This window comes from Hoplias malabaricus, chromosome 5 (genome assembly GCF_029633855.1).
Source record: "Hoplias malabaricus isolate fHopMal1 chromosome 5, fHopMal1.hap1, whole genome shotgun sequence".
Lineage (NCBI taxonomy): Eukaryota > Metazoa > Chordata > Actinopteri > Characiformes > Erythrinidae > Hoplias > Hoplias malabaricus.
This window is the reverse complement of record NC_089804.1, coordinates 7,000,160-7,024,166: the sequence shown is the minus strand read 5'-3', so window position 1 is coordinate 7,024,166 and position 24,007 is coordinate 7,000,160. Positions and strand designations below refer to the sequence as shown.

Here is a 24,007-nt window from a genome sequence, read left to right as displayed (position 1 = left end):
ATATGTTTCAAAGTATAACCCTTAATGAAGCAGAAGACTGCGCCCACTGGTCACAGCATCAAATGCACATATGTTTTTCCACAAATCCATGTGAATGTACTATTCAGTATTCAGTGCAGCACGCATGTATGACGTGCTTCTCATCGGCACTGTCAGAAGCAACTTAAAGAGGTTACTGATGTTTAGTCACCTAGGTTGGATGCTTTAAACAGTGCTAATCCTTGTTCAGTGGCAGCATGGTGACACGGCAGGTAGTGTCGCAGTAACCCAGCTCCAGGGACCTGGAGGTTGTGAGTTCAAGCCCTGCTGTCTGTGAGGTGTTTGGTGTGTTCTCACTGTGTTCACATGTGTTTCCTGTGGGTGCTCTGGTTTCCTCCCATGGTCCAAAAACACATGCTGGTAGATGGATTGGCGACTCAAAAGTGTTTGTTTGTATGTTGCCATGTGAAGGACTGGTGCCTCCTCTAGGGTGTGTTCCTGCCTTGCACCCTATGATTTCTTCTGATGACACAGCACTGAAGAGTGACAGCTCTGTACTTCTGTTTGGGAAATCCATAACATTGACAAATAAATGGCTAAATGCTTCAAAATGTTGATTAGCTGGGGTTGAGACTGGAGCAGAAAGGTAATGTTTTCAGAGTTTGGCTCATTTTGGCTTTATCTCACTTGTTAAAAAACAAGCTGTGATGTCTGAAAAGACACATACGCATTTGCAGAATGCATTTTTTTCCTATTAAAAAAAAAAACTTTCATCTGACAATAGTAAAAGGACCCCCAATGGGATAAGCTGTAGAACTCCATTAGGATACAAATTGAAGCTGTTTTTCTTTTGTAGTGTGTGGAGGAACAAAATATGAGAGCAAAAACACATTAGGTGAAAAAGCAAAGTGATGAGTGTGCCAGTGTGGTTGGAAAATACCAGGCCAGACAGACTCTGATGGGATAGTACACCCCACTGATCACTTGGAAGTCTCAGTTTAGATGAGACAGAGTAAAAGATAAGAGAAAGCTGTCAGAAGGGATTATTCTGCCAAAGTCAGCATGAGTTTAAATCCTTTGGAAGATGCAGTCCTTTGGGAAAACTGTTTCTTACTTTACACTGTGGGCACTTTTTCTAATAGGATTTTAGCTGAATTTTACTTAGTAAGCACTGAGAAACACAATAGACATATAAAGTAAACAGGTATGTGGTTTGCAGCCATCCAGTTATACCTTCTGCTGTGAAAAACTACCTGGTTTTGATCTGGTCAAACTCCACTGGACTTGTAGCAAGTCAATTCAGCCATGACGGTGAGGGAATTCTTCAGCTCACAGCAGTGAGAAACTTCCCAAATAGTTGGCCAGTCAATCTCTTTTGGACTGAAGACAAGGTTTCTGGCTCAGGTTTGTGACAAATCATTTCAGCTACCAGGGTGCAAAGGTCCTAGGCTCAGACCTAGTGTAGTCAGCCTTTGTGATGCCACGTTGCTTGGCATTCAGTGACAGAAAATGTAATGTAGATTAACACAATTTGCTGTTTAATGGGTGACAAACAACGTGTTACAATACTATTTTTGCCTGTGTAGAGAAGCAGAAACAATGGCACTTTCACTGATTACACTGCAGCTGCTCTACAGCAGTTAGCCTACACTCTCCTGTTTAGACAAGTTCATTCCAATATGACATCAGACAATGTGACACTTGGCTCAAACAAAAGACAGCAGGATTCAGATATGACTTAAATAACCTTGACCTAGCTGTGAGAAACTGGTGAGCTCTAGGTTTATTAAATACCTGCCTCCTGTGCTCAGTCAGGGATCAGCTTCATGTCTGTCTTCCCTTGCATTTTTCAGGCTCTGCCTGGCATGTTTATATTCTGACTGTACACAAATGAATGATTGAATAAGATGTGCCATTTTATTTATTTAAGTTCAATTTTAAATTTAAAACACAAGACAGAGTAAACAGTGGGTGGATTAAACAATAATTAAATTACTTACATTGCTTTGCAGTATCCAGTTGTGCACTTCACCACATCTACAGAGAATGCATTAACCTCTAGGCTCTGACTATTGAATAAACATGCTAATAAACTAAGCAATTGATCTTGGTCTTCATGTGTATCTTGTTTATTTCTTTCATACATTCAATTATTGATTGTCTGTAAGCGCTTATCCAGTTCACGGTTGGGTGAGTCTGAAGCTTACCCAGAATCACTGGGCGCAAAGCGGGACCACAACCTGGAGGTGGCGCCAGTCCTTCACAGGGCGACACACATACACACACCTATGGACACATTTGAGTCACCAATCCACCTACCAATGTGTGTTTATGGACTGTGGAAGGAAACCCATGTGGACACAGGGAGAACACACCAAACTCCTCCATTTGCAATCTCTGTCAAAATGTAATAAACTCTCCTGTATTAAAACAAAACTAAATATCTTCAAAATAAACTTTAACCTGTCTATTAAACTTTTCTGGTATCTGGAAAAATCCAAATGCATTACATAATTATAGGTTATATGGCAATGAACCAAACACATTAGCTAAGTCTAGAAAAAAACACCCTCTCTCTTTGCTTCCTGAATCTGATGCCAGATCATGCTGCTATTCTCCAAGTAATCTACAACACCAGAACCCCCTGCCTTTTGTACTGACATATCAATTAATTCATGGGCTTTCCTGTGTGCAGCCAGTCTCCAAGCTATCACACTAAAGAAAACGTTACCCTCCACATTAAGAAGATCTATAGGTTGACACTTTCTGTACCCACAGCATCCTTCTCATTTGGAATAATCCCCCCCCCACTCCCCATATAACAATATTTATATTCCACAAAAGTTTCAAGAAGTCAAATGAATATTTGTACACCCAACTTATCACTCCACAAAGCCCTGGTGCAGAACCTGCCTTTGCAAGTGCACCACGTCTTGAGCCTCACTCGAGGTTGGTGGGCTACCACCCATTTTCTACTCTATTTCACCTACTTGTGGAATACCTAGTGGCAATTACAGCTCCTTTGCCTTATTCCTATCTGTATACACACCATGTAAAATTTTTTTTTCTAACTTTTAAATTCCCAGACTTCTCCTTACTAATAAAGTCTTCACGTAATTGAAAGTGTTCCTAAAAAATTTTGCCCAATCACACAAACTCTGCACTCATCCAAACTGCCAACCTACCCTTCAGCATTTTCTGCAGCGTATTAATACACTTTGTTTCTCCCCAAATATTAACCTCCGTTGCTTTCTAAGAGACATTAACTCTAGAATGAATCTATTTATACTTGCCGTCTTGACTTAAATATGTTTTGTCCCGTTTAATTTTACTGCAACCTAACAAACCTTGCCATTCCATATTCATAAATACCTTTTCTTAAACTGTTCAGTGTCTCTCTGCTCAGTCCTGTAAACTAGCAGCTATGCCTTTCAGATTATCTCTTCCATCCAATCTTATCTACTGCACCTGCCTATCTTCCCTCTTTTCAATAGTGAATTAATTTTCCTTTCAACACTTGTTTCACCCACTCCTGCTCTCCACCATTCATGTGGCATCTGTCCACCTTCTTGTAGAACTGTGCTAGAGTTCTCCTTAGTAGTAACAAGTTCTCTTTCCTTGATGAATGATCAATCCTTTCACTGATGTTATATTTTTTCCATTCACAAATGCACACCTGCAACCTCTTTCTTCTCTTCTCTTTCATTCAGTTAAATGCACGTAGTTAAACACACCATGGATATTACTGCTATAAGTTGCTAGCCCACGACAGTTCCACTAGTGTCTATTCCAGCATGGTACCATGATAGGGTGCTACCTGTGCAACAAGTCCAGTCATGAAATTTCCTCATGGTTAAACATCCCACAATCAACTACCAGTGGTATTATAACAAAGTGGAAGTGAGAGACATAGAATGCTGAGAACTACTTTCCAGGACATTCTGTTATTTTGTGAACAGTAGTAAGGGTAGTAGGGTATAGGGTATATTAGAATATATCCTTGTATTTTATTTAACAGGGCCTAGTATTTCATTTTGCCTCAATTTCCACTTTTCTTATTTGACACTGTCACAATAAAGCTTTACAGATCCACAAGAGACTGTCCTCACTCTGTCACTCTCTCTTGATCTTTCTCTCTGTCTATTAAGATACACATTCTACATATCATTTTGTATAATTTGCACCAAAGGAGCTCACACTGACAGTAACAAAGAGGAGCACTCTCATGTTATTAGCCCAGCTCACAGAAGAAACCAACTTTAATTAGGAGCTCTGATTGTTAAGAAAGTCTCTTGTGGGTCTGGCAGCGATAAGAACTCAGAGCAAATAAAAGGAGAACACTGAGAAATAAATGTCCAGCAGAGCCCAGCAGAACTGAAGCAAACATTTAACCCACTTGGAGGAGCAATGCATTACAAACATGCATTAACAAATAGTGATAAAAATGCTTTGAGAATTTCATAAACAAGCATTGAAAATATGGAAGAATATGAAGTAAGATGCATCAGTATAGGAGCCAAAGGTTACTATGCTCAATGCTAAATGTGTGCTTGAGGGGTTTAACATTTCCCAGCACTGGACTGTGAATCATTGGAACTGTGTTCTCTGGGATGATGGAACATGATCCAGTATCCCACCTGGAGTGGATTTGATGATCCACAACACATCCACAACTTATCTCGGTAATTCATGGCTTGATACTGATCAGCATCCAAGTGACTTATTGCTAGTCTCTGACTCTCATCCCATCGATTTGACTCTGACTAGTGACTCTTCTCTTCTAACCAGCTCAACACTACCAAGTTAATATATTTAAGTATCACACATGGTACATGGGATGTCACTTGAAACAGATTTTGATTTTGAGCCTCAGTTGATTTCAGCGTGACTAAAGTGTTAAAATGATGATGAATGGAAAAAATAAAAAAATAAAATTCAAGTAAATAAATACTCTTAGATTTATTAAAATCAGTACAATGTGGGCCTTTTGTTTGTACAAAACAATGGTGTGCTTGGTTTTAACGTAACTTTATTCTTTCATAGTTATTTACAAGTTTCTGACCACTTATAAAATGTGTTCGAAGTGCTACCCATTGTGTTGGATTGTCAATGCAACCCTCTTCTCCCACTCTTCACACACTGATAGCAACACAGCAGGAGAAATGCTAGCACAGGCTTCCAGTATCCGTAGTTTCAGATGTCCATTGTTTTTCTTGTGAAATTCCTAATAAGTTTGATGTGTCACATGACCCTCTTCCCAAGTTTGGGAAGAGGCCACCAGAGGCCAATGGCCACTGTGGTCACCACCCATCTTGAAAATTTCCCCCCTCCCATATACTAATGTTCCACAAACAGGAAGTTAATATCACCAACCATTCCCATTTTATTAAGATGTATCCATATAAATGGCCCACCCTGTAGAATAATGTGATTGTGTCATTTGATTATGTTCCTAATATAACATATTTAAACAACATATTACTGGAGTGTACTAGATGCTTTACAGCATGTGCAACATTTGTTTATAATTGCGCAAGTTCATTTTATGATCAAATATGACTGTATTTAGTGCTAATGTATGAGGCCCACTGCTTAAAAAGAGAGTGTTTTTTAGTTGTTGGGCTTTACCATAATCTAAAGACATTAAAACATTAAACTAAAAAATATCTCCATCTCGAATTATTTCTCAAATATATTTTTTCTAAACTGATTTCTCTGTAGGGTGGAATGGTGGCGCAGCAGGTAGTGTCGCAGTCACACAGCTCCAGGGACCTGGAGGTTGTGGGTTTGAGTCCCGCTCCGGGTGACTGTCTGTGATGAGTTTGGTGTGTTCTCCCTGTGTCCGCTTGGGTTTCCTCCGGGTGCTCAGGTTTCCTCCCACAGTCCAAAAACACACGTTGGTAGGTGGATTGGCGACTCAAAAGTGTCCGAATGTGTGAGTATGTGTGTGTTGCCCTGTGAAGGACTGACACCTCCTCCAGGGTGTATTCCCGCCTTGGCCCAATGGTTCCAGGTAGGTTCTGGACCCACCATGACCCTGAACTGGATAACCGGTTACAGATAATGAATGAATTAATGATTTCTGTGTGCTGTGGCTGTGTTTCGGTATAATGTTTGTGTGTAAATTTAAAACCTACATTGTTTGAATCAAAGCAAATACTGGGAATAGAAGTTGTATTAATCCACATGCTTTAATTTAAGGGTATACAGAGGATGACTCACAAAGCACACACTAAACCTCCAGGCTAACTGCATAATTAAATGTTTAAGTCCTGCTTGGGATATTCATAGATAATACCCAGAACAAGGCTAATACACTGAAAGTTAAATGAATCACATTTAAAGTTAATGAGGTTTGTACATTTAGTTGCCAATTGATTAAGTATTAAAATAAATAAATAAATAACCAAATAAATAAATAAAACATTTTCAATAAATTCCTGGGAAAGTTTATGCAGAAAATAGTATTTGACGTGATACTAACCTATTATAGTGATGGTAATAAACTATTTGGTTGAAATTTTAAATGGCACTTAAAGGGCAGCTTTTTTATGTCAAAAAAGAAGATAAAATATTTTAGCCCAACATCAGTCATATGCATAATGGGCAGCAATGTCCTAATGATTAGAGAAGAGGGGTTAAGACTGGGTTTGGTACCGGCCAGAACACTGGGGACAATAGAAGTGAAGGGACAGCACTGTCCTTCTCCCTCAGTGTACAGCTGAGGTGCATTTGAGTAAGGCACCAAACCCACAACTGCTGCAGTTGTACAATGACAAATAATTGCTCTTATTGGCTCTGGTCCATTGTGTCTTGTACAGTTTTTCAGCAGAATTCTACCGTATGCATTAATAAACAATGGCCTAAATTCCCAGCCAGGTGTTTCTCCATCAGATCCATGCAAACACATTTTGGGAGGTTGCAGCTTACAGCTCAGCAACCTGAGCATACAAATAATTAAGTCAACTAATAATACCAGCATTTGGATTTGGACACAGAATTCATACACAAATATAATCCACTAGCCTGACAAATTACTCTATGTTCTAATAAAGGGTTCCGCAGTAACTGCCAATATTTCTATATTTTATTTATAAAAAATAAATTCATTAATAAATCTTTAATAGTTTTGTAATACCCTTTACTGCTGATTGTTTGGTTATTGTTTACTAGAACTCTTTAATGTGATGCTTTCTTAAAGACATTTTTAGTGTTTATCAGCAAGATTTCCTGATGAACTGTGCAGCAAGACATAGACTTTAATCATGAATTGTATGCCTACAATGTGCACCTATTCTGACAAGTGTCAGATCTTATCAATATGATATTAAGTATTCATACAATAAGCCAAATAAATTGGCAAATCAGTGTATATTAAGTCTAGGCTTAATCTTTATCTTGAATGGAGAGCATTACCAGTTAAAGCTGTGGTGATTGGCAGTCAGCTGGCCCCTAGCTCATTAGTCCCTCATTTAGCTTCAGTTGCAACTTACTTTTGCTCATTAGTAGAAGCCAATCAAATGGGACATGCCCTCCCAGGGTGTGTTCAGGACAATGTTCATGACCTTCCTCATTAAGCCCTGACATTCTTTCACCCATTGGTTTCTTCTAAGGCTGGAAAAAATGTTCTTTCCCAGAAAAACTTTTTTTTTTCCAGACTCCCCTGTATTTGGGAAACAGTGAATAAGACTTATAAGCCCAAGTAATTTCTGGAGAACTGATGTACTGATGTGTTTGAACCATAGGGCCTGTCTAGTCCAATCAGCAGGCAAGACTATTCAACCCAAGTCTGAGTGTTCAGAATAAAGAGGCTGAATGTCAGCATAAACTGTTGTAAGCCTGTTTTGGCAATAAGATCAGAAGAAGTCAGGATTTTTTTTATATTTAGAATGAGTTAAACTTTAAAAGGCAGTTCATTTTGTTATGAGAGAACCTTTATTCCCAGAGCACAACATCATGCATGGTCATGAAAGACACTGTTTTAGCCCAATTAGACTTTACACAAGTTTTAACTCTCCCAGTGCATTAATGGGCATCTGTCCAGTGTCCTCTTAATCCGATTTCACAACAGAAGTGGCCTTGCGTGCAAGGAACGTTTGGTTTGTGATGATTTTTGTTGTGAAAAGTGCTATATAAATAAAATTTGATTGATTGATTTATTGATAATGACATGTTTTGTCTTACATCTTTACTTATAATTTAGATCTGTAAGGTAAGGCCCTAGAAATCCAATGTTTATTTTTCTTCATTTGATGCTGTGGATTTCTAGCCACAAAAAAATGAGACAGGAGTTATCACAGGTTTCATGTCAAAATCATAAAGGTCTGACCTTAACAACATGTATAAAATATGCTCATGAATTTGTAACATCTACTCACTGTGAAAAATCAACCTCAACTCTGACCCCTAATCGTACATCTAAGCTAATAAAAATGTTAGAAAACATCCAGGATTTAGTTATACAACACTACCAGTGGACAGGAACTTGCTTAGCGATCATAAAATTATCATGGAATATAGTTACTCATAATATAGAAATGCAATAAATATCCAGGGACCTTCTTTTTTTCTAAAGTATCTGGGATACTGCTAAATGTTCAACTTCAGCACCTTCCATTTAATATCAGAAAAATGTAGATGTCAAAGCTAACACTGCTTTTCACACAGGGGGTCTTGTTTGAGGGTTGGTCTTGGAAGTAGCAGCAGCCATCTGACCAAATTAAGAACCCAAGGTGTGAATTACAGAGATTAGAGAAATTCATACACCACTGCCCCTGAAATGAATGTGGATGTTTTTGCAAAAATGTTTAAAACATGTTTAAATAAATTGTCAAACCCAGTGGCATACCATGCCAACCCCCAGCACTTGGCTGTGGAGTGGGAAAATTTGTGTTCTCTGGAATGAGTGTGAATAACTTTGGTGATTAAAGGAATAACCATCCAAGCCCCATGGTTAGATGCCATCAAATACATATAGAAATATTTCAGCATCTAGTGTAAAAGTAGACTATTAATGCCCATGGTCTCAGAAATAACATCAGAAGATCTAGATGAAGTAGTTCTAAAGCATGTATTTTTATACCAGGGTCAGTCTATTTCTGTTGACCAAAAGCTAGCTTAGCGTGAATTTCAGGGGCCAGAAGTCTGCTTGTGTTCCCACTTCACTCTCATGTCGTACTAAATTATATGATATGTCAGGATGCCTCTGGCTGATGGTAATGGTGATGCTAATGATGGCGCCATCCTCTGGGTCCACTATTCTTTCACGTTTCATATTCCAGCTCCCATTAACACTGCACTTTGCTATTCCACATCAACCACGGCAACCGTACTCCCAGCCAAAAATAGTAACAACCTTATTCAAAATCATTCTCAAAAAACTGAAGAGGACATGGATTTGACTCCAAAGTCACAAAACCTGATATACACTATATTAATCTGTTCTGATGAGTGAGTTCAGCAAATTGCTGACATAAGTGTGTAGTTGCTCAGACCATTTTTTAAGAAACCATTCAAAAGCACTGAGCATATAAATGGGTGCTCGGCCGCAGCTGCACCTAAATCATCAAGTTCAAAGCCAAGTGTGAACTAGAGGGTTATAAACCTTGCAACACTGGTCTTTGGAACAGTGGAACTGCATCTACAGTAATAGAGATCCATCCCATACATTTGAGATGACATCAGTACTTGAGCAAATGCCCTTTCGCCTAAATGTAATCAAATTCTCATGGCAATGCTCCACCATCTAGTATGAACCATTCCCAAAGAGAAGCTGGCAATCCTTCCAGAAGAACAGGAACTGTGAAAAAGAGGGAATCTATGGTCTTTATGGATTACAATAACTTGAGAAGGAATGTTGTATAAAAATACATATAGAGAGTGTCTATATGCATTTTGCACATACAGTGTTTGTAAAAGCCTTAATTTGAATTTGTGCAAGACACACAATGTACATCTTCAGTGCCCTCTAGTTTAGAGGAGAGGTTTTTAAATTGGTGTTTAAACTTCTGTAGAATTTATTCATGTTTTTTTATTGTTTTGATGTTGTTTCTTTATGGGGACACAGAGAGCAGTTATGTAAATGTGTCAGCGTAGGCTTTTGTATGGAGGCTTGTCTGTGGGCTTTGCAGGAAAAGTCATTATCATAAGCCTGTTAAAAGGACAGCAACACAGCAGTTTTTTTCAGGTGTTTGCTGCTGATTATACTGTTGACTAATGATGCCATCACTGTGCAGACTGATAGTGACTCTGCTCAAACCTGAGACTGGGAGAAAGTGTAAATGGCAATACATGAGGGAAATATATAACTAACTCATCTTAATATCCTAACATAGCTAACAACAAAGAACCACTTGTATGACTTAATTTGAAGCTTATAAAGCTAATTAGGTTTATACTGTTTGTTTGTTGGCATTGCTAGCACTGAGCCAACTATTATAAACTAGCATACAACAGCACAATATGAAAAGCACATTTCACTGTCAAATTTCACCAGTCGACCTACTGTCACAAAGATTTTAAAATCTGATCTGGAACGCCATTCTATTTTTTATAAGTTTTATCCTATACTACAAATTATTAAGACAAACATTAAATCTAATTTGCTTGAATATTTACCATTTTAAATAGCTAGAAATGTGTTTGTGTTGATATAATTTATCTTTTACCTCTTTCTTAGTTTTCATTTTGATCATTCTTTTGTTTTATTATATGTTATTCAATTTAATTAAATTTTATTTTAAATAAAAATGTGAATAAAATACAATAGACAATTATAAATACATTTATTAAACAAATTAAACAAATAAATGCATTTGTTTATTTTTCCATACTGTGAGTCATTGTCTTGACACGGTCTTGTCCCCCCACACACACACACTTCTGGGAACAGTGTTCTGGCTCAGTTACAGAGTATAGCAAAACCATGAGATCCCAGAGTAACACAATTGATGCCCTTTCAGAAACTTTCACAATTATTCTGCTGAACCGCCTTAGATTCTTAGTACAATCAGAGTGTCATCTCACATCTCTGAAGGAAGACGGGCGCTTGGGAACAATCATTCTAGCAATTAATTCCATTCACATTTTTGCCGCTGTGTGCTTGCAATAACAATGTTCTGGATGATGCCATTGTGGGTTGTATTCGTGAGAGAGGAATGATTGAATGATCACATTAATTATTGAAAGAGTAAAGGCTTGACACAGACACCATTAATTTGTGTGTGTGTGTGTGTGTGTGTGTGTTGTTCTGTGCTTTAGAGAGTTGGTGTCACTTCTACAGGGCTAGAAAGGAGATAACTAAATGAGGTGAAGCCATTTGAATTGAATGCACATCTCTGAGGCTCTGAGCCTCTAAGGCTGATGGAGACCTTGTCTAATTGGTTCCAGAGACCCAGTCATACTTTCTCTTTCTCTCTCTCTCTCTCTCTCTCTCTCTTTCTCTCTCTCTCTCTCTCTCTCTTCCCAAATGAACAAAAGTTGTTACAGGCCAACCCCCTTTTTTACATTACTGTTGATGTACTGTGATTTTTCATTCACAAGAGAGAACAGTCTGTTGCTTTATTTGTTAATTCAGAATAGTCATGGGGTGGGGCTGGTGGAGGGTCACACCCAGAAATACTGAAATTTTTTATTTTTACTTTTGCTCTTTATTTAACTGCATGTTAACTGTTTTTTTTTTTTTTTACTCTGTAAAGCACTTTGCATTGCACTTGTGTATGATAGGTGCTCTATAAATAAAGTTGTTGTGTCTTACCTTTAGTTTGTTTATTAATTAGCTTAATCTATTAATTAACTTATCTTATCGGCTTAAAAGATACTGTAAATGTCATTACGTTACAGTAAGAATATAAACAAACAGGGTATTGTTTCATTGTAGCCTACACAGTTTGTAGTTGATTATCAGTGCAAATAATTTTAGGTTGTGGTAGCCAGATATAATCAAACTATAGATCCCATTAACATTTTCATTCATTATCTGTAACCGCTTATCCAGTTCAGGGTCACGGTGGGTCCAGAGCCTACCTGGAATCATTGGGCACAAGGCGGGAATACACACTCAAGGGGGCGCCAGGCCTTCACAGGGCAACACACACACACACTTTTGAGTCGCCAATCCACCTACAAACGTGTGTTTTTGGACTGTGGGAGGAAACCGGAGCACCCGGAGGAAACCCACACGGACAACACACCAACTCCTCACAGACAGTCACATGGGGCAGGAATCGAACCCACAATATCCAGGCCCCTGGAGCTGTGTGACTGCGACACTACGTGCTGCGCCACCGTGCCGCCACCGTTTTCAAATGATGAGGAAGCTGCTTTTTACAATGGAAATTTTTTGACCGCTGCAAAAAATTTTTATACTTACCATTGTCTTCATATATCATGCACCTTTATCTCCTTTGCATGACATTCTTTCATTATGTAATAAATAAGCATGTGTGGAAAATATGACTATAGCTAACTACAGTGCAAAACAGAAGACAATCTAACTGTGGTGTCATGGCTTTAAATATGAATAAATAAATATGTGTGTGCACAGATGCAGTGATCTTTAACAATTGTTCATAAATAACACCACAATGTGACAAAATATACAATCTATATACGACAAATGAAAGAGAAAAGCAGCATTGACAGTAATGTATGTAAGCATATGAACAGACACATTAAGTGATTTCATGAAAAATCTGAATTTTAAGAACAAAAAGCAACCTATTCAGTACTGATGCTTCTGTACAGTCTACCAGATGGTAGCCTGGTAAACAGGTTGTGTGCTCAGTGATTGCACTCTGCTGTGAGTTTGAGTCTTTATCAGGTGTCATGACTGGTAAATGTCCTTAAAGGATGGGGATTTGTTGTGTGTCTTCCTCAGACATGATCTCAGCACTTCTATGGGGTGTGTGTGTGGGGAAATTTGTGGCGATGCTTTGGGCTATACTCTATTTTGCTGAAGTCAGTGGGGAGGTTTGATGGTGTAGTTATTTTGGTGCTTCATGGTGATCTCTCACTATTTAAAGAAACATAAACAAACATACACAATGTTTCTCCACAGAAAAGTATGTTAGAATTTTTATTGCAAAACAAATCTGTTGTCAATTTCAGTGTTTAGAAACAGGACCTTCTGTAATGCAGACTCCATATTCAAAGATGGGTGAAAAACAAATTACTTTCAAGCTCTTACTCTTGAAACAGAACTACATAATTGTGTATTCTTCTTTCAATGCAAACTATTTTCTTAGGTACAATTTAATAAGATAACACTTTTAGTACATTGTAAAATAGTTCAGTCCATTCAAAGAAACAAAATAAGTGGTAACAAAGAATTTAACTACTTCGAAATCAACCACTGTTTACAGCATAAACCAGGAAAGACTCTACAACTGTTTCATGTTACCATACCTTGAGTATACGCTGGTCCACCAATTAACTTTTTTTCTACCTCATTTGACAAAATTTTCTCCACCTCTGACTTACCAAGAGTAATGACCTATCATACAAATTTAACATACCGTGTGAAACATAAATGCTCATTTTTAATAAACAGTGAGCACTAATTTACTCTAAGCAAACCTTGCTTCCTAGTTATAGTGGTACTGACTCAATACTTGATAAATATAAGTTACTGTCTAACCTGTTATCTTTCTAAACTGTTAAATCCAGTTTAAATTATACTTAAAACAGAGCTGTAAGTTCCAGTGTTTCAAATTAGCGCTTGTCCTCCATGTTTTTGCTGCCACAAAACAAACCCATGTAAGAGAGTATGTGAACGCCATTGGCTGCATTAAAAAATGATGGAGAGCTAACTCTGGCTGGTGATTGGCTTAATAAAAAGTGACTGACTACAAGTCTCGCTTGTGTAATTGGCTGCAGTTAAAAATGATTGGCATATGCTCCACCCTTTACTCATGCCCACTCCTCCACGTACCTAAAACACATTTACATTTACAGTGTATTTCCCCAACTACTCTGTGTTCTCCTTTTGTGACAAGCACCGACTAGACCTTTCAGCTGCTTCTGATAACTCCTTCACAGCTGCCATTAGTTTTCAGCTCCTAATGCTGAACTGCACAGTCAGCAAACTTGGCTAAAAATCTCTTGACACCAATTTCCACTGGTCTTAAATGCACCTGCCACCCATATTCTCTCACTTCTGCTGCCAAGCTTCACTTTAGAATTTTCAAAAGAATAATCTACTGCATCCTCAAATGAAATTGCTGTTTTTCAGAGTACAACACCATATTTGGCTTAGCCTAGTTAAAGCAATGCAGGTAACATTTTGGCTTGATGGTTAGCCTGTTCTCAGACCTGGGATCTTGGGCCCACCTAGCCAATTCCTTACATCCTTGTTCATAATTCTTTGCATCCTTTCTACTTCTATGATTAGAAGATCATAAACTGGAAGAATAATCGACCCTCTAATATGAGGCAGTAAGCCAAACTGCAGACACCACAGTTTCAGCTTCCATAGCAAACATGATCTATCAATGCTATCAATAGCCTTCAGCAATTCAGCTTTTAGCCACAATTTACTATCATTTTGCTCTGCACTGTACGATCTATCTAAACCCTTCACTGGTCTCTCCAGTACAGAAGGGATCAGCTCTCCTACCAATAAAGTTTTCATTTAACGATCAATAAACTTCTAGACTTGTTCAATTTTAACTTTCAGCTTAGCCCACCTAAGGTTGTCATTTAAATTCCCCAGCAACAGCCATGTACAAGGCACAGTAGTGATCAGGGTCATCATGTCGTCCACATATGCCATAACTGTGGGAAGCCAAGCCCTGTCAGGCAACCTCTCCCTGCCTACAACCCACTCAGAAGCCTTAATTATTACCTGCATTACCACTGTAAATGCTAATGGTGAAATGGCTCATCCAGCCATTCTAGCCATTTCCAATAGCTGCTATGATGTAACAGATTGATAAAATAAAACTGAATATCTTCAAAATAATTTTTAACGTGCCTTACAACTCACACCTTTAAGAATTCAAAGGCCTCCCACATACGGTTATGTGGCACTAAGCATTTGCTAAATCCAGGAAATCATTTAATTAATTTAGTTTAAAATAATTTCCATATATGGATGAAATGTTTATAAAAATCTACTTGAATTTTAAGTTATAACCATGTGCTAAAGAAGACATTTTGGTGTAATTTTTGTTGCCAATAACTGTCAATCACTGGCCATTGGACTATTAAACCCCACAATATGGAGAGCAGTGGAACTGTGATCTCTTGAGTGATGAAGCAACACCCAGCATCTCCCTGATACATTACTGACATTTTAGATCCAAAACTAATCATCCAACATCATAACCTAACTGCTCATGGCTGAACTCCTTATAGCAATATTCCAGCCCCAGTTATTAAGCCTTATCTGAAGAGTAGAGGCTATTTCTGCAGTAAAGTGGGAAAAACTGCCTTTGAATACCCTTGAACACAGTATGAGCAGATGTGTACAAACATTTAGTCACATAGTGTAATACTATGTCAATGGCCAGTCCATATGCAGCACTTAAAAGAAAAGATTACTTTACACTATAGAGTGAAGTTGCTATTAATCATAGGAGTATTGAATGTATATATGATAAGAAACTAAGAAAAAATCTTCACAGTGGTCTGCAAAGTGTTGGAATATAACCCACCATGTATGACCATGAAGTCACATTAGAACAGAAAGAAAGAGATGAAGCCATGTTTTTGCAATTCTGTTTCAGTCTGTGTCATCTCAATGTATTTTCGAGCAGTTGAAGTAGAACTCTAATTTCATGCATGGTGTATTTCTGTTCTACTTTTAATGAGTGCATTGATTTCATATTTAATAATTCTAGAAATCATCTGCTAATCATCAGAGCATAGACACTTGCATTATTTTTTATTGAAAAGACTAAATGAGCTATCCACTATGTCTAAAAATCAACAGCAAGCATTAAACAAGGTCTGATAAATGTGTCACTTGCTGAGTCTTGCTTATAATAGATATCAATTAAAGCATCAAATAAGACCTCAAATCTAAGCTGTTTTTGTCCATGGGAAAAATGAAAGGTCTTTTCAGAACTTGTTACATGTCACATCTTGAGGCAAACAACAAGGTTCCAAAGCACATTCTTTCTCCTATATACAATGGTGTCCTCTGATTTACGAGGTTTTTATTTTTATTTTAAAAACAGATATTGATGCACGCATGCTACAAGAAAAAAAGAAAAAAAAAACATCCCTGACATTTACACACATGCTCAGTTATTAAAATAACGGCACAATACATCAGCTCTATTAAGTATTGATGAAACAAATAGTCATACGTATGAAACTGGTTTTGTTATTTACCAGACATTTTTTTTATTTCCTTTCCATTTTGAATGGTGTACAGTCAAATAGGTTTAAATGATAACACCGTTCTCTTTGATACTTTTATAGTGCCACCAGTTCACTTTAATATTCAGCTGCCTCAGTTCCACCTAATATATTGCAGCATTTATATTCTGGTGATTCAATAAGAAGAGAAGTTCTGTTGTTAACACATAATTACACAAGGTGGTCTCCATGCTGGAATTACTCTTTTAAAAAGTTCCACTGCTTAAACGTTACTAGCTGTTCAAAATTCACTTAACTACCTCATTTGACATTAGGTTGTGTATTTTACAAAAAATAGAAAAAACTGCTTATACCCAGGGCTTGTCAAAATACTGCTTCCTTGTCCTTCATTCTCAAACAATTCTCTGTTTTTTTCAGGTGAATGCGTTTCTGTCCTTCGTCGTTCCCATGGTGCTGATCTCTGTGCTGAACGGAATAATTGCCAGTCAACTGCTGCGTATGTTTCGAGAGGCAGCCCAGGACAACCGCGTATGTATCGTAGGGGGCAATGCCACATTGCTGAGCGTCGCTGTGGAGCCCAACCGTGCCCAGTCCCTGCGTCATGGAGTTATGGTGCTGCGTGAGTAGCAGTCCAAATATTATACAAAAATAAAAACAAAACTTAAAAATGCTACTTAAATTTATGCATAGATTTCTTGCATTTATTTCTTTTTTACAGGAAAAATAGCTAAAGGAATATTTCTGAGAAGTATCAGGTATAAGATAATCCACCCTCAGAGTAATGCATATCTTGAAGAATCATGAAGGTCTTTACTTATGTCTTCACTCCCTCATGTCATATATCTTCTATCAGTTATATTGATTTTTGTGGATAATAGATTTTAATTGGTTCCTTAAATGTAAGGGAAATAGTAGTCTTATTGCTGATAATGTCCCATGATAAATTTGAGACAAGTACTCAGAGACAAGGAGGAGCATGTACATGCAAAAACGCAAGTTTATTTTACAGAAAGAATGACAGGAGACAAACAAACAAGCCATGTAAGAAATTACTAGATGAAGCTAAATGACACTACTTAACAGAACTACTAATGACTAATAATATTCAGACAGACAAAACTAAGGCAAAACCAACTGAAGATATCTAGAAACCAAAATTAAGAGGACCAGAAACAAACACTGACAAACAGAGAAAGAAACAAAATGAAACTTGTTTAGTAATGATGGCATGTTCTTTGCATGAGTCATTTAGGCACAGTGAAGTATGGTGGAAAGTGGCTCTGAGGTTGCTCCAAAGAGGAGTGACTTCAGTCATGTGGAGCTGGTTTAGTTAAAAAATATCAGGCGTAAAATAAACAATAGTATCATGTAAGAAATGAAAGAAGCCTATAACAACAGAAGGGAGAAACATAACAAATCTGTGTCACCAACTTGTGCACAAGCACATGGTTGAGGACAAGAACATGCCGTCAGAAGAGTTCAACAGCCAATGAGCTCTAACCCAAACAGATAAACTCCAGTGACTCAGAATAGCCACTATTCTGCATTTGTTTTTTTACTGTGAAGTTTTAATGTTACTTTTTGTAAACATGTTTAGGATTGCTGTTTATATGCACACACTAAATCCTTTGGTCGTGTGGTAGATTTATATGCTACATCTTGTTAAGTTACAGTTGGTAACTTACTTAAAAAATATCTGCAAAATACTCTGGAATATCATAATATAATTTCAAGGCCATATCATTGACCACTACAACACAGAGAAAACATGATTGAGAGAGAACAAAACACAAGACTGAGACAAGACAGAAACAGATCAAAATACCGGAGCTGAATATGACAGCTCTCCATTAATTCATAATATACCCAGCTAAGAGAGATACAAATACGAGTATGTCAGTGGCATAGCTTCCAGGTAATTATCCTTCCTGGTAATTTCTGCAGATTGATATTTTCAGTCCCTTTCCTCACTCAAACATGTCAGTTTATTTAATCTTTTTCACAACACTGTTTGTCCTGTTTCTTTCAGAGCAACAGCTGTTCCTGGGCATGATGCCTATTTGTCCCAGAATATTCCTTATCACAGGAGGATAGAGTGCTTCCACCACTGATGCCCTGAGGGTCATAGAGATATGCTAAACTTAGTGCCCTGCCCAACAACCTGTATGATTCACTGCTTCCCTTAACTTCTCTTTAGCAGAAACCACTCAAACAAACAGCAGCATTCAGAGTCTACCTTATCCTTACAAAAGCTTTAAACCCAGAATAGTGTGAACTGAAGGGGACATTTAGCCTGCAACAAAAATAATCCTTTCTGAGACAGAAAGAACTTGTGTTTAACAGCTCTAAGGAAAAGAGTTAGAACAAGTAAGCATCTGTGGATTAAATATAATATAATAAAAGTATGTAATAAATGTGTTCAACAGTATTACTCTGTTGTCTTGCACACACAAAAAAAACGATAAAATCGCTCAGCATCGCCCATGTAGCAGGCGATGTGTTGCTGGTGGATATTTCCCACACACAAGCATGCAGTTCCCCCCCCCCCCCCCCCATGTAGGCTTTATTTATTCACAAACGATCACAACCTTCACTAGACATTTTACCTTTTGTCAGAAGCTCATTTTATAATTTCCAAAACCCCTGAAATTACAAAACATTGTTTATTTTGTTTATGTAACAATAACTGAACATTATTTTTGATGTCAACTGTAATTTGGGCATAATAATTTATCAAATAATAGCTCTATTTTAACATTCAAAGCAAATATTATTTACACTTTCATTCGTAATAAACAACAAAACATACTGTATACTTGAACTTTAATCAAGTTCGAACGCAGTAAGTGAGGCACTGATCTTTCAACCACTTACAGAATGATGAATCTCAGTCTAATACCTTTGGAATAGGTTGGAGTCATATATGTGTTCCAGAAGTTATCTAAAATCAGTATCTGGGTATAGTAATGTTAATTTCAGTAAATGCCATCAAATCCTCACAGCAGTATAGGCGTAAAGATTTACCAGAGTAGAGGCTGTAATTATAGCAAAGGGAGCAAAGGGGGCAAAGGGAGACAAACTCAAATATATATATTCATCTCCCTTTGCAACCACAGTGAAACAACATTTAGAGAGCATTAATGCCTCAGCTGGACTCTGGTAACATGAACAGTGTTTGCTTGAGGAGTGTAGGAGTGTTTAGGGAGTGTAGGGGTTCTGGAGTTGTCCCCTGTGCTGGTTTGTTTTGCCAACAGCCTGTAACAGCCTTTAAAAGAATGGGACAGCTCTGTCAGACTCTACACTTCCACCTCAAGCTTTCAACACAGCAGGAGGTAACATTTATTTAAGACCCTGCTGTTAACACTGCTCACCCAGAGGAAGTCACTCAAAGTAATGTGCTTTTCTTTCCCTGCCTTATTCACAACACTTGTCCATGGACTGTGAGTCCAATGGCTTTTGAATTATTTATAAGGTATTTATGCAACGACAATAATGCAGCATGCAACTGTGCAGCCCAGGCTTGTTTGTGTAAGTGAGAATGGGTTGTTTTTGTACATTTTTCAGAGCTGTACTATACAGCCAAGCATTTGTGGACACTTTCTCATCCATTCTTCCTAATTAGCAGTGTCCTCATTTGCTGATACATTCAGCAAAGGTTTACACTATACTGTATAGTACACTGCTGTGAGTACATGATGTCCATCAGCCAATTGAGGTCAAGTACTAATGTTGGATATTTAGATATGGGTCACAAAAGCCACTCATTTTAAATCTAAACATTTTAGACAGTGCTTTGTCTTCCACAGAACATAATTCAGCTGTGTTAAATGCAAAATACACATTTCATTATGTCATACAATGACAAAGAAATACATGACATGTTTACATTTACATAAGTCTATATTATTCTACATAAGGATCATATATGATCCCATGGTTTAACATGGCCTGAAAGAATATTATTCAGCTCAATGTAAATTTACTAAAATTAGGGGATATTATGCAAACAGTGACAGACAGGACTTACCATGTACAAGGCTTAAAAGGTGCAGTAAATTAATAGAACTGCTAGTCTTAATTATGCCTTATTTGAGTATACATGTATTTAGTTTAATAACATTGCTTGATATATGGAAACATTTGCGAATATTGTAGGAACACTCCTACTACACTGTTATGCTTTGGTTGGAATTGAAAGGTTTGTTTGAGTTATTTAGTGATACAAAAGTATAGGCCTTCTAGAAGGGTCAATCTGGGTTTCATTTCATTTTCAGAGGCTCTTTATTGAAACAAGTTTACCAAGGTGAAATACAGGCTAGTATCTAGCTTCAACCTAGATATGTTGTATGGAACATTTTTACATGTTGTAAAGGTTTAAACTAGAGCAGCCAGTTTTTATTTATTTATTTATAATTTACAACCAAAGGACTATCTTCAGCAACTTTAATTCACTGCTGCAAAAGAAGAAAATAAGAAATATGTAATAAAAAATTACTTATGACATATTTACATTAAAATGTTCTAAATGAAAGCATCACATGGAATGTGAATGACTAGGTCATGACTTCTATAATTCCTTAAACTTTCTTTAAAACTGGTCTGTATTTTCTGAGTTCCAGTGATTTCCCACCAACATCCCCCCTGTCATTCAGAGCCAGTATATTCTTTACATGAACTCTGGAATAAACACACACATGTACACGCACCAAAACAAATGTCAGATGTCACTGCTTCACTTTATTCTGTCGCTTAGTGGACAAAGTCCACGAAAAGCAATATAAATCTGATAGTAGGGTGACAGATTGTAATTGGAGTAAATCTGCTGTGATGACCATGGCCCAGCATGACCATGTGAGGTCACAAAGCGCTTGAGATGTTTTCATTCTTCTCCATTCATTTAATGCTTTACTCTTGCTTTTGCGTCTTCCCTTAAATTGAATTTCAATGAAGCGCAGTAAAAGGCAGAGTCCTCTTATGGGACAGGATAAACAACAGGCTATTGGGAAAACGATTTGCTCTGAACGTTGAATTTGCTCCAAAGTAGGCATTTACTGAGGAGTCTACAAGAGTTCACATCAGTAAATCTGAATCAAAGCTCTGCTGATGGCCAAGCAAGTGCACAGACAATAAAAACTGATGTTTGTGTATGTGTGTGTGTGTGTGTGTGTGTAAAACAGTGCATTATACAACTATATACAATTAATATTAGAAAATATTCCCATGTACTATTCATCAGAACACTCACTTCCCGCTCACATAATTAAAAAGCCTATAAGAGCAGTTTACCTCAGGCCACTGAAGTTATATGGAATTATTCACTCCAAAAGGTGGACACCAAGGTAAATTAAATAAACAGGTGTTTAGCGACTTAAAACCTGAAAACAAATCATCTTTTTTTTAAGGAAAATGTATTATTTTTCTTTTAGCTCACTTACTAATGTAGCAGGCAGAAACATTTTCACAACGCTATTTTTATTGCTATTAGCATACAAAGAGGTTTGGTGTGCATTACTGTTGGAGAGGAAACTGACATCAACCCACACATGCAGGATCTTAATATTACGTATATGTTGTAGTCATGCAATTTAGAACAGCAAACGCTATATAATAGCAGTATTAGCATTTACTGTCTTACTTTAAGCAGAAATAAGAATAGTGCCCTTTTAATCCTGTTACAGTTGGATAATTGAAGTTAAATAAAGGCATTATTTAAAAAAAATACCATCTTTTCAAACCCAACTAAGTCTCAGACTTCAGCTCGATGCTTACAGCTGTAATTTCAAAACACTGAAAACAATTTATAGTCTTGACCTGTCTTCAACATCTGCTACAAGCTGTTATACACTGACAGCTTTTCGTCGCTCTAAAACAAAACTCATGTCTTTAAATTAACTGTAGAGATACAGAAAAAAGGAAAACATAAGAAATGTATCCCAACTGAGAAGAGATGAAGAGAGGAGAAAGGTGGAGAGAGAGAGAGAGAGAGAGAGAGAGCACGAGAGAGAGAGAGAGAGAGAGAGAGAGCACGAGAGAGAGAGAGAGAGAGAGAGAGAGCACGAGAGAGAGAGAGAGAGAGAGAGAGAGCACGAGAGAGAGAGAGAGAGAGAGAGAGAGCACGAGAGAGAGAGAGAGAGAGAGAGAGAGCACGAGAGAGAGAGAGAGCTCTTGTCCCATTTAGATGTTGCTAATTTGTTCAGAGAAAGATTCATTGTATTATTTTGAATTTTTTCTGTGCTGTTTCTATCAGAAATAAAATGTTGAAATGCTTTGTGAATTATGGACAACCAACAAAGTTAGTGTGTATTGAGTGAGTAAATATCCAAAAGAATGAGGACAGTATAAATGGACCTAAAATTATATGTTGATTAGCTAGTTTTTCAAACAATGACATTAACCATGAAAGATGATGTCAGTAACAGGTGAAGTGCCTCCTCAGTTTGAAGTGTATGACAGTTTAGAGTGAATAATTACTTAAAGCTTCTCCATTGATTTTTTTAACAGGGACACTATTATTTTTTTTAATTTGAGGCCTTGAAATAAATAACTATTTTTAATAAAGAACTCTTTTTAGTGACTTCTTAGGCATGACATGACATTATTGGGTGCCTTCTTTTTAAAATTTATTTAAAATGGGATTAACAAATGGTCTCAATAATTAGTTTGGGACAGACAACATTAAACTGAGATGTGCTTAAAAAGCATGACAGAAAAGCTTGTATGCTCATCGCATACTACTTCTGAAATTAACATCTACTCTTCTAACACGGTTTAGATTAAATTGTGGAAATTTTTATTTATGGGATTGCATTCAGCTACATGAGTATTAGTGAGGTCAAGTACTGATGTTGGATCACTAGTTCTGAATCACAAACACCACTCTAAATCAAACACAAAAAAACTTACAGCTGTTTACCATATTTTTACAGTGCTAGTATTGTATTAAATGTTAGTTTTTTTATTGTAATGTTAATACAGTAAACTACTGGCAGCAGTGTTTCCATATTATGAATATTATGAATTAAATAGAGTAAAATACTGGCAGCAGGTTTTTTGCTATTGTTATAACATAATTGTGTAGATGTTTCACAGTTTCACATAAGATGTGTTTATCTGAATATTGCCATATTTGGACAGGTCCAACTTTTGTTCTCAATGGATCTAACCTGCTTAAATAAATTATAAATAAAAAGTAGCCTAAAAATTGGCCTCCATGTCTGAGTGGATAGAATTGCTACAAATGTGAGTCATGATTTTAGGCACTTGCTGATATAGGAACACGCAAGCTAAGTTAGCAAACTAATCAACAGCTGTAAATAACTTATTTTTTGATAAAATAATTATGTAAAGTGCAGGATACGTTAGGGTTATTTGTACTGTTTTGCTATAGGAGTGATGCTCCCTGTGGATGCACTGTTCAGCTGATCCTCTCATAAGAGATGTGACACTGTTCTATTGAAAAAAAAAAAAAAAAAAAAAAAATAAAAACTTTGTTAAGTCAGATTCAGAAAGCAGACATTTTGCTATTTAAAGAAATAATTTTAACTGACATGATCTAGGTTTTTTCTTTACTAAACATTGCCCCTATGTTTTCTCAAGATGCTATATTCCCAGGGTCCACAGGATGATTCAAATATTTACAGCCCTATGTTCTTAGAACACTGTAAAGATTCCTCATGGGCTATCTATTATGGTCCCAAAGAAGAAA

The 24,007-nt window shown here is 37.1% G+C and overlaps 1 protein-coding gene across 1 annotated transcript in view; it reads left to right on the top strand.

Annotated features, from left to right (window-relative positions):
- Window positions 1-24,007, top strand: part of ntsr1 (neurotensin receptor 1 (high affinity)) — a 51,135-nt gene that overhangs the window by 11,654 nt on the left and 15,474 nt on the right. The window contains exon 2 of the mRNA XM_066673076.1: window positions 16,720-16,921. Coding sequence (XP_066529173.1) covers window positions 16,720-16,921 — 202 coding nt within the window. The remainder of the gene's footprint in view (window positions 1-16,719; window positions 16,922-24,007) is intronic.